Source organism: Anser brachyrhynchus (assembly GCF_964034855.1).
Source record: "Anser brachyrhynchus genome assembly, chromosome: 4".
Lineage (NCBI taxonomy): Eukaryota > Metazoa > Chordata > Aves > Anseriformes > Anatidae > Anser > Anser brachyrhynchus.
In genome coordinates this window covers 47312156-47324498 of record NC_137698.1, presented here as the reverse complement: position 1 = coordinate 47324498, position 12343 = coordinate 47312156, and the positions used below count along the sequence as shown (strand labels likewise).

The window sequence follows — 12343 nt, the reverse complement described above, 5'->3', positions numbered from 1 at the left end:
ACTGTTCCTTTTAGGAATTTAGAGTGTTTGATTAATATCCAATTTCCATACATAAATTTAGGGCTTAAGAGGTTAAAAAGATGTTCATACACTCACTGTATAAGACTGACATCATCCACAAAAAACTTGATGCGAAAAAACAGAGTGAAGTTGACAGGGGGCTTGTTCTTTTTCTTTGGTTCTTCTTTCCATCCTTCTGGAGCTACTTTACTTAGCTTTATGTCAGGATCAACGAAGAAAAATTCATTGTCTGCCATGAATGTTAAAGAGAAGCACATGAGTAAAAACATCAGAGTCAAGTAATTTTTCCAGCTGGAGGATCAAGACCAGATTTTTAATTCTGAAACTCAGTTTTATACAGTAAGGTTTTCTGATGGCTAACAAAGGCTTATGAACAGAATGGCTATTGAAGGGAAGAAACACTGAATAACAGTATTAGAAATAATTTTTAGTAATGACAAAAATAGGGGAAGGGAAAAAAAAGTAATATTCCACGATAGCCATGAAATTGGAGCTACGGCGTCTTTAAAATTTTAAATTTCTTAACCCATAGGAATTTCAAATCTGTCATTCCCTCCCTCCCTTGCTACTTATGTCCAAATTATGCTTCTGCAAAGTATTTTCAAGGCTTTCTAAACTGCCTAGGGCACTGGGAGGCCGCCACAGACGGAGAATGTTCTCAGGCTGCTAAGGTTTTCTATCTCTTGCCAGTACTCTGAGTGCTACAGTTCTGCACTAGTCCACTAGACAAGAAAACAGGAAACTTGTGTCTCAACACGTTAGTTCTGCCAAAATGACCTTCCCCCCAGTGAACAAAAAGAAATCCAACTTCTGGTCTGTTCTAACAGCAAAAAATAAACAGTTCAGAAGCAAACCTTTTTTAGCTGAATACAACTCTCTCTACACCAGGAGCCCTATTAGTTAACCCAGCACCCCCGCGGGCCTGCCCCCACAAGAGGCTGCAGCATTGCTGAGAGCATATTATCAGAACCCAAACCCCTCTCACATCCTCTGAGGGGTGCCATACAGAGCAATACACATTGTGAAGGCAGCAAGCTGCAGTGAAGAACATGCAGCAACCAAAAGGAACAGGCTGCCTGAGCCGAGATGCCATTACTCAGGCAAACAAATGATTTTAATGAGTAGAATTTTTCTTCACTGCAGAACATATTTTGCCTCAGTACAAAAGCATGTAACTCAAAGTAAATGCCTTGTACGTGCCAGGCAGTCTCTGATCATCTTGTCTCAACACCCTGTACTTATCTCTTACTGCTCTATACCAGTCTACTACACAAAAAGATTATTCTTACCTCTTAAAGTAGCCAGCCCAAATAAGTGATGCTCCACTAAGCCAATATGGGCAACAACCATATCAAAGACATCTTTACATATTGTTTTGGTGTCACAGGTCAGCTCCAGCTTCTGCCCACTTAGAAGCATCACATTTACTTTCCGCCTTGTGTCATCATTCTTCCCTTTCTTCGTCTGCGTTGTGTGAAATAAAATATCCCAATGTTCACACTCACGGTAAAAGTGCATTTGTTTATTTGTTCGTTAAACTTCCTACACCTGCCACTGATTGCTCAACAGCCCCTTTCTTACCAAGATAGACTTAGGTAGATCCAAGGAGATGAACGGCTCAATCGTCATTTTCACAAACTCAGGGCCAAAGAAATTCTGCAAAGCACAAGCATATGAATGAATACTGTGTTGCTCGAACAAGAGACCAAGGGACGGTTAGTTCCTGACCTGTACACACTAAAGAGGAACTGAAGGCTGAAGCTGGAAAATTGTTATGAATTCCTCACAGGAGCTGGTCAGTTATTTTGTCAGCATGCACGCCAGATGCGCTAGCAGGCTGCAGTTTTGATGGCATTGCTACTTTACATGTTTTCCTTCCTTACCCGGGCAAAAAGCTAACACTCTGATATTATTTGTCTTCCTTGAAAATATAGGGGTGTGTGCTGCATATTAGGACCATCTGGGCTTATTTCAGTAATCTATGTCCTAACATTGCTAAGGTTTTCTGCACTGGCAGCAACTCTGCCTTGACAGATCTCTGCGTGCAACACCCAACTCTCCTGTCCTGAAGTCTGAAATGCTTCAGTCTCATTCTGTCTGCTGGGTTCAAGCAAAGGTTCTGGCAAATTTCTATCTGCCTGTAGGCAAATAAGCATTACGTATTTGTTCTCCTGTGAATTACAGAAGAGCATGAACTGTCTAAACTGTTCAAAGAAGTCCTCTGCACAATACTGACTTGAATATTGCCTTAAGGAAGTGGTCTAAGATTCACCTAAATACTTGTTAGTTAAGGCCTATGTGAATAAACTGGCCAGAGTGCTAGGGACTGGAGACACACAGAGCCAGTATGACGACTGCGAATTCACCTGCAAATCTTGTATCACTGTTTCCCATGCATACAAGAAAAAGAATTCAATTAACTGAAAGCAGCAGCAGAGGGCATCAAACTGTCATCTCCTCTGAACATCATCCACTCCGTTTACCTATGTCTCTGTCTCCCTCTTTAATCTTGTACTTCATCCACATACTAAGAGAGCTGGGAAAGCGAGGGGCAGTTTGCACGACGAGTCAGGGTGAACCCAAACACAAAATGTATCACCTTTTTGCCATTCTTTCTTTACCTTCCCAGCTTATTTAATAACTACTGATGGTGGCGTGACACATCTACTTTCTACTAAGAGGAACCGATACTGGAAAAAATATACCTTATCCCCATTAGAGCTCTTGATTGTTTAACCTTTAACCAATGCAATGTTCAGTCAAGGCTTGCTGTCTGTTTCAGTATCTTTTGCTGCTTCTTTATGCTACGCGGCCACTAACACCACAAAAGCTCAGGAGTTTACTTTGTGAGAGTTAAGCCTTTCCTACCACAGCAACACCAACCACCTAGTATTTCATCTGTTTATGGCAGGACCCAGTTTATGAATCCCATATATTTCAATTTCAGTCATGACATTGCTCCATTTCAATGAAAATAAGAGTTCACCTGAGATCAAGGCATTACCCTCAGTTTTCTTTGAGTCATGGCAGTTTCCAGGGCTATTTCTCTCAGCGGATCTCTGGTGATATCGAGCATTGAGGACCTAATTGCATCTCCAGGGTAGAGGTTCGGTCGGGACTGCCGAAGAGCCATTCTAGCTTGCAGTTGCATCATTTCTTCTTCCTGACGCTTTAGCATCACTTCTTGACTTATAAGATTGCCTTCAAATTGTGCTTCATGCTGCCTGTTACATAGTCAGAGAGGATAAAAGACATTACGGGTGTGACTAAGACATTCCTCTGCATTAAGCACTTATCAAAGTGGAAACCCAGAAACATAAACAAGCTAACCAATACTATGGTAAACTCAACATTTATCCAGCAGCCAGGAGATGAACAGGGTGTTCCTAGACAGAAGCACTCCATAGCAAGCAATCAGTATGGAAAATGAGTAGAACATGCCAAGGTTCTACAACTGCCTGTCATTTATCTGTATGAAAATAAAGGCTCAACTGCAGTCTAAAAAATACTCGACACTACAAACCAGTGGAATCCATACAAAACCAGGCAATCTACACGAGGAAGAACAACTGAGTCTGTTCAAGCAGAGACTGTGAAAAAGGTATGCTTGAAAAGATGTTGTAAAAAATAAAAAAGTGTACTTTATATGGGTACGTATTGCTCCAATCATTTCCTCCACAGCAATTCTTTACTAACTCCTTGCACAACATTGTATTTTATTCCCTGAACTTTTCCTTAGCAGGAAATATAGCTTAAAATATTTGCTATGCTTTACTTGAAATATTTACTATATTTCATATTTATATAAACATTTTATATGTTTATATATATGTTTATATATATATATATTATATGTTTATATGTTTATTTATATGTTTATAATCAGCATCCTAAGTTATTCTAAATACCATACTAAAATGTTTTAATCATCTTTTTTTTTTTCCTGGAAAAAAATAAATGTTTCTCTTAAACTCCTAAGAATAACTTGGGTGATATATAGGCATGACAATAAATTAAGTAAGAGTCTAAATGAATCATTCGAAGGAAAAAAGTAGAAGAGAACAAAAATAAAAAGCCACCACTGTTTCTGTGAAAAGAGCAATCTAGCCTCCAGTTCTTATCTCAGCAAATATGGATCCCCAGTATCCTACCAATTTTATTCTAATTAGGAAAAAAATCCAGGTCTCATTTTGGGTAAACAACCATTTTTATTTGAAAAATTGGAAAAAAATAAACACAACTTTGACTTCTCTCCCTGTCTCCTGTACTTACAAGTAAAAAACACCTCTAAACCCCAAACTAAAGAGAAATGAATCAGGGCTTATTGTTCCCCCTCTGTTTACAGAACTACACAGACACAATTTTTCAACACAAGTAGACAGGAGAAACTAACAAGAAGTTCATCTACCAAAAAATACCTTTAACAATGCAAAGGCACTTTGACCAATACCAAGCTAAATTAGCTCTGTTAGCAATTCTGCCAGCTAAGTTAACAACTCTATTTTTCAAGAGCTAAGTTAGTTCTGACGGCACACTAGAGCAATGAAAAACACAAAAGAAGAAAGAAAAAATGTTTTGAATCCTGTACACCCCTGCACTGAAATTTAGGAATACAGAGGAATGTGAAACAAGTCCTGCACTGACACTTTGTAGTAAGAAGGTAACCTAGAAACTTCTTCAGACAGAAAAATTTATCATTAGTTTCTTTTAAGAAGTAGGCATATAAGTTTGATAAATGACAAATCAGTTACCAAGAGAAAAGGCACCTGCCCAGACAGCACAGTTGTCTACGATAATCTGTGGGCATAATTTCAAATCTATTTCCATCATCTCAGAGCAAAGCTTCTAATGAATGCCAGCAGTGTGAACCATACAGCATGTCCTCATACATTTTCTGATATTGGAGTTCCATCGACCAACATACAAAAATTCCAAACAATAAAACGGCACAGATGTGCCAAGAGCTGAGCAAAATAAGGCAGAGGTTCCTCAAACGGAGTTTCAGGCAAATTCTTGAGGAGTTACAGAGAAACTTATTGATGTCAGCCCATTATCCTTCCCATTGTGCTGGGCTTTCCTAGCATTGCTCCCCTTCTCCCTCCTCTGCTTCTTTTTGCAGCAGACTTAATAACGTGCACCTAAAAGGCCAAAGTAATGAGGAAAGTGCTCAGACCTGCAAAGACTTGTGCACGAGCTTAGCTTTTCACAGAGAGAAGGCTTATTAAGATCAACATAGTCTGTGTGGGAATATTCACAATGAAGTTAGTTAAATACGCCCACAAGCACTCTTCAGATCAAGGTCTAAGGATGGGCTCCAAAATGAAAAAAAGAACACAAAACAAAACCAAAACACTTTCTGAATGTAAATATCTATGAATTATCAAAGTTGATATGCAAAAGTGAGGCATGTTGCAACTGGCTGTATCTGAAAACACTTGCTAATGTGAAAACCACCCCTACTGCTGAAAAAAAATGCCTTTTTAATAATATATAGATCTGTGCAATAGCAATAATAAATTACTGTGCAAAACAGTCTCGTTACGCTGGTTTATCTTTTTAATTCACATGCATTTCTCTGAAAACGTGAGTGGTGGCAGGGAGAGGAAGCTCAAAAATCTGATGCTTCAGAAGTTTTCCCAGCTCAGGATATAAACACTGTCACCACCCAGAGAAAGCACACTCCAGCATCCCAGATAAATACAGTAAAGCCAGGCTTGGGCAGACTGTCTATTTTCCATGGAGGGTGGCAACTTGATTCCCTCTCCAGGTCCCAAGACAAGAAATATACCTCTTTCAACAGCGGAGAAGATACTGCTGACAGATCCAGGTAGAGCTCTTTTGAGAAGTTTGGAATAGGCAAGTGTTATTACTGCCATAAAAAAATCCCAATGACATTCCTAACAGATAGCAGCGTGTTTCGTATGGTTCCCCATAAGGCAAGTAGTTGGCTGCTACTCTTTATTTTCATCCATGTCTGGCTGCAAACCACTGTCTGGCGGTTAGATATTAACCTAGGATGGCAGGTGAGCAGTCACCTGGAAGGCTGACTCCTGTCAAAGCAGCAAGTGAATTCACTCCTCACCTAGCATACTTACCACGGCATGAGCACATAGTGGATCACAGAAGGAAACAAGCTGGAAGAAGGGGAGCAGGTAGCATTCTGCAACGAACAGTGCAGTGGAAAGGTTAGGAAGAGACTGAGAAAGATGGATTCACAGTGGTAGGAGAGGACGGAGATGCAAATGGAATCTAGCAGGTAACTGGAAAGAAAAGGTAACAGAAGGAAGCGATCCATGTCAGCTGCTGCTCCTAGAGAGAAAAAGGAAGAAATAGTAAAGGAGGAAAAAGAGATAAAAGGACAAAAATAAGAAATACGAGAGGCAAAGAGGAAAAGGTCAAGTATCCATTGCCAAAAGGAAAGCATTCCAAGAAGTTTAAAGGGTAACAACTGTCACAGAACACAAGAAGGGCTTGGGCTTACTCTAAAATTACTAAATAAATAAATAAATAAAATCTATGGCTTATGTTTGTTTAGGAGCAGGCTGCTCCCCCAAACAGCACAAATCTTGCTGCAGCTTTACCACTTTCTTAATATCAGCTGCTGACTTCCTCAAATTCAAATCCCCCCATTTGATATACACCTCACTTGTATGAGATTTATTCCATGGATAATTAAGCAGACTGCCTCTAAGGACGTGCCACAGGAGCAGTGAATTTAAAATGTACCAAAGTACAGATGCTATCTCTGAATACAGAGAAAAACACTCTGAACGGCTGCAGGGACTCAAGTTATAGGTTCGTTCACATGTGCCTCCCCAAACCCGGAGCAAAAACCATTAACTCTGAGAATGTGCTCCCTGGAACTACTTGCTATCAATGATTTTACTCTGACAGTTTATGGTTCTGAAATTATGAAAGTCATGGTCTTCTGCAGCATGGAGCATTCTGAAGGAGCAATACACAATATGCTGGATACAAATAGCAGGTTATTTCCTTGGAAATGTCCCTGCTGAACCAGCTACGATCCGTCAGTGGTGGTACTCCTTTCCACACTCCATACCACCGGGAAGTTTTAACAGCTGTTGGAGAAAGACACAAAGAGAAAGAGACAGACAGACAGACCTGTCTTCTGTTCAGCTCACATAATTAACAGAGATATTATCTAAGTATCATTTCAGGACCAAATTCTGCTCCTGGCTGCTTTGCTCTGTTTCTCAATGGGTTTAAAAAAACCAAAAAGAGTAAAATTAGCTTTCAGGAATTCAGTCTAATTTTTTATTTTTATTTTTTATCTTGGATATACTTACTAGTCTGGTACTGAGAAAAAGGTTTCTCAGCTTATGAAAATAGGGTGTCAGTTTCTAACTCTGTAAAGAACTACCTGTGGTACCCTTCTATACCATTTTTGTGCAGGTATAGAGTGGTATCTTTCAGCAGATGCAGAGATATGCGGCCAAGCAAAACCAGCAGATCAAAATAAATATTAAGCCTTGGAGAAAGGCTGTAGAGTTCCATAAATGTGAAGCTCACACCACTGCTAAGCCAAGGAGATGATTCTACGCTGCACTTACAGAACAGTATTTTCCTGCTGGATTTCACACATACACAAATTACTTCCATTAAAGGTACCAGTCTTAACAGAACAATATAAATTAAAATAAGACAATGTAAAACGAACCATGAGAAAGTATGTACTCTTTTACCACAGCACCTTCACTTGCATAATAGGCCTGATTCATTTACAACAATGTGACTTGTTTCCATACCACATACTACACTCTGTTTCTGAAACGTTTTGTAAATAGAAACCCAAGCTCTCTACCAGCATCCACCAACTACTGACGGGTTATTCTGAAGCACTGCTGCAGCGTTGAATTGGCAGCTTCCTGGCGTCAAAATCAGCCACTGTGGAAATGAGGCTGACATAGCAGTATTCACCAAAAGGAAAAGCAAGGGCAAAGAATAAATTTATGAGCTCGTTCTGTGCACTCAGTGGAAGTAGTCGCTTTGCCATTTTACTGCTCTAAGGTAGCATAAAATTGGAAGCAGAACTTTACAGCTCTTTAACAGGTTGACATGCGACATGAACCTGTAAGCAGGGTCCTTGAACATTTGCCCTGCAAGCTCCCATACAAGCCTAAATCCTCTTAAGTCACAACAGGACAGATCTCTTAGATTGCCTCAATGTTGCAGCACAACACCTACACTGTTATATGAATTGATACTGTATTTCTGCCCAGCTAAGTAATGCTTAAATACTTCTCCGCCACAAGAAATGCCAATACATATATCTCTAAACAACTTCACATTTTCCAGGCAAAGTGCAAGTGGTAAGGAAACCAATACATTATTTCAACAGACCTACAGAAGCCATAAAATTTCCAAGTTTGTTCTTTTTCTCATCTGCACCCATACACAGCCCACCTGAGACCCTGCCTTACTCAGATGCATTTAGGGGAAACAACATAGTGCAAGAAGGACATGTTATTTTATTTTAATCTCCATGTTCAAAGCATAGCTCTATAGGCTAAACTACAAGGACATATCTGGCAGCCTTGCCACATTTCCTGAAATGTTTACAATCTTCAGACACCTCTGAGTTTCTTTAATAGAATAAAGCAGGATTTCCATCTGGTCCATGCTAAAAAGTTATAAATATCCTACAATACTGAGCACAGCAGCAATCATTCTCCCGATCTATCCCAAATAAAGCTAAAAGCTGCTGAGAGATGGCTGTAGTTGTAATGAAATGAGAGGAGAGAGAGAAAACACCTCTTCCCCGCCCAACCCAAAATGCTGTTGGAATATTTTTGATCAAATATTCCAAGGTGATTCAGCATGTGACAAAGACTAAAAGAGGAAAATTTTCCATCTAAAATGTTCACGCCCATAAAGATTATCAAACATTTACAATGGAACCACACACAAAACCTAGCAGGTATGGCTAGAGTACCCTCTGCTGTACACAAGTACAGTCTAAAAGAGAACCTGCTTTTTAAAGCAATATTGATAAACAGCATTTAAAAAATAATTAATCTAAAAATGCAACAGAATCATACGGACTTAATATTCCAATATACCATATGGTAAAATAGGTTTCAAAAAGCCTAAGTTGTTACTAAATTGGCCAGCCTAACCAGTGCTGAGATTATACAAAAAAAAGAAAATAATCTAACATTATCATAAACCAAGAGTTTGTCAGAATAAACAACCAAATGTATGGCTTTTAGCTTATTTCAAAGCAATTGCATATTATCATCTCATTATTAAATGAACACATTTCAAAATAATACCAATACTTCCTAAAAATTTTAGGCAAGTATACCAAATAGAAATGATTAACTATTTCCAAGCAGAACATAAACCTTGAACAGATATGCCAACATGACAGAGCGCAACCCAGTCTCCAATAAATACAGGAGCCAAATTTGGACTCACAGCTGGTATAGTTACCTCTACACCACATGCACGATGAGACTTGGACTGACTGCATTACGCGATTTTGAAACACCATCATCGTTCAGACAACAATTTACTAAAATTAGTAAACAGAAGCTAGGATGGGAGTGAAAAATTGGTTTGCAGATTTACTATAATTTCTCTGATAGAGACTGAGCACTCCAAGACACAGTTTTCACATGGTTTACCTGGCTCTCTGAGAATTAGCTTGACTTGACGTCGAGATATCATCAGCGCCCGGTAAAGCACCATTGGCATCATCTCTCTTGAAACCTTCATTTCTTCTCACTAGCAAACCAAAAGACAAATTAATACCTGACTGGGCAAACAAAGCATACAGAACGATCCCATTTAAAAATCAAGGATTTATCAGTCATATGAGATTACTTAGAAGGAATCAGATTTCTATGTTCCGCATATTAGACACGCTAGTATTAGGAAGTTGATTTCAGTTTTCAGAGAAATCTTACTGCTTCCCCCAGTGAAGGTAGCTACACTACAGAATTCCTTTGAGGAAGAATACTAAGGAAGGCTTAAAAAAATATGCTGAAAAAATAAATACACGATTGCATAGACACCTTTCCAACACAAAGGGTTTCTTTTTCTGCTATTCTATTGAGACATGAAGTGACAGAGACACCACACAAAACCGCTCCAGAACAGTATCAAAGCAGCTAGACAAGGTAATTCTGCATCCAGTTCACAAGAAGGGAGTTAAGAATCCAGTATACTGCTGAGCTCCTGTGATTAATTTTTGTCCCTGAAATCTGATCCTTTACTATGAAAAAGTTTTTTGTTTTTTTTTTTTTTAATAATAAACTTATCTGCTTTCCTGTTTATAATGGTTAGCTCCTTTGCTGGTGTGTCTTCCTGCAGCAGCACCTGAGATTTTAAACTTCTGACCTGATTTTGCAAAGTGCTTGGCTTTGATTTCTTATTGTACCCTCAGTGAACAGAGGTAGTAGCAGGAGAGATCTTGGACAACACATTAAAGCCATGTTGATTTTGAAATTGTTCTTTATGACACCCATTTCATTGACTCTGGCTACTGGTACCCAAAAAGCAGCTCTCTCTCACCTGTACAGACTTTGGATAGAAACTCTTAAGTAGCCTGTTCTAAATGGCTGGAAACAGATGGGAGGATAGTTATTGTGCCTCAAGACCACTGCTGTTACTTGCTGCTTGTTTCTGCTTATTAGGCTTCAGGCTCAGTATTTAGGAGGACTGCCAAAAGATGTGGAAGGAGTGGTGAGCACAGGGCAGCTGGGTTGGAGCATATTCTAGCACTGCTTTCATAAAACACCCCAAGCACTTTTTTCCATGTTGTGAAGAAAACCTTCCTGTCATATATCAACAAATAATACCATTGCCTGTTTTTCCAAGCCACTGATTTAGTAGAACTTACATAAATTTGTCATACAGTTAGCCTGTACTATCTACTTTTTTGCGTTACACCAAAATCTTTGGTTTATAAATTATTGACCGTTTTATCCTCTTAGTAAAGCCTATGGAAATCCAAAAAATTAAACCATATACGTTCCATAGAAAGCTTTTACAAGTTACTGAGATTGCACGCTAGCAACAACTAGGATTGTTTTTGTGCCTGTGAAGACTGTGTGCCATTTAAATCAAGCACTCCAGTGAAGTTAACCATTTCCACCTTTTCCTACCATGTTCCCTTTCAGAGTGCTAAATGTCAAATTCATTTCTGAACAGACTGCCAATTATGCTGAACTGAACACAATTATTTAATTACATGAGATCATCTTACAACTTCATATTAGTAGTAATTATCAAGCCTCCTACTAATGATTTAACTTCCCTCATTTTTTTTTTCCTTTGAACTTTCTTCTTGCCTTTTTTTTTTTTTTAATTTCTTTTACTATTATTTTTAAACACAGGTCTTACCTTGCCTGAAATCTGGTTCCGAGGAAATAACAGATGGGCTTTCACTCGAAGTACTATAAACATCGCTGTGGTAAGATTTGTACCTTCTCAGAGGCTCTGAAAGTTTAAATCAGGGTGTCAGAAAAGAATAACAGTTCTAATGCAAAGTCAAATACAAAGCAACACTTGAAATTTGATCTGTTCAAAACATTTTAAATGCCAGTCTGTGGTTTGGGAGTCTGAAAGCAAAGGGAATGCTCAGTGGATGCTGTGCAGAAAACTAATAGTTAGAAGAAATTAAAAAAAAAAACACAGAAAAACCAACCTACCTAAAGCCCCACAAGCCAACAAAACACACAACAGCTACAAGCCCCAGTATCCAGACCAAAATTGACTAAAACATTTGGCGCATGCCTCGTGTGTAGAAAGCAACAGCCAGGACTCAGCCCCTGGCTCCTTCTCTATGAGAAAGAAAAAATATCCATAGCAACAAAGCAGGAACTGGAAAATGAGAATTCATTAAGCCTTAATTTGACATCCATAGAATATGATTAGCAATCAATTATTAAGTCCCTGCAGGATTTTTAATTAACCAGAAGAGCTAATTGCTTTTGAAGAGGAAGCAAAACAACGCAGCCTCAACTCCTAGTGTCAGTGAACTCTCCACATAATGTACTGAAAGCAAAAGGAATTGGAAGGGATACGTACTTGATATTTTCAGCTATCTTCAAAACTTTGTCATATGCAAGGCAGGGAACAACCACGTACAACGCTTATAAGCAAGAAACAGAAAACAAAAAAGCCTCCACACTTGGAGACTTCCAAGGCTTTGCTGTCAAACGGAGCACACTTCAGATGTCCTTCTTTCCAAAAGGCTGTCTTCGGTCCACTTAGAGTTAACATTTTCGAAAACAGAAGTGATGATACAGAGCAAGCACATGTAACAGCTGTAAATACAAGTGCCAATTACTGCAGT

At 39.0% G+C, this 12343-nt stretch overlaps 1 protein-coding gene across 7 annotated transcripts in view; it reads right to left on the bottom strand.

The window, feature by feature from the left end:
* Nucleotides 1-12343, bottom strand: part of PTPN13 (protein tyrosine phosphatase non-receptor type 13) — a 114634-nt gene that overhangs the window by 40164 nt on the left and 62127 nt on the right. For all 7 annotated transcript variants that reach the window (XM_080591676.1, XM_080591678.1, XM_080591675.1 and 4 more), the window contains 6 exons: nt 11389-11484; nt 9669-9768; nt 3026-3245; nt 1603-1677; nt 1311-1485; nt 97-250 (listed from right to left, as the gene is read on the bottom strand). In XM_080591676.1, the coding sequence (XP_080447802.1) occupies nt 97-250; nt 1311-1485; nt 1603-1677; nt 3026-3245; nt 9669-9768; nt 11389-11484 (820 nt within the window). The remainder of the gene's footprint in view (nt 1-96; nt 251-1310; nt 1486-1602; nt 1678-3025; nt 3246-9668; nt 9769-11388; nt 11485-12343) is intronic.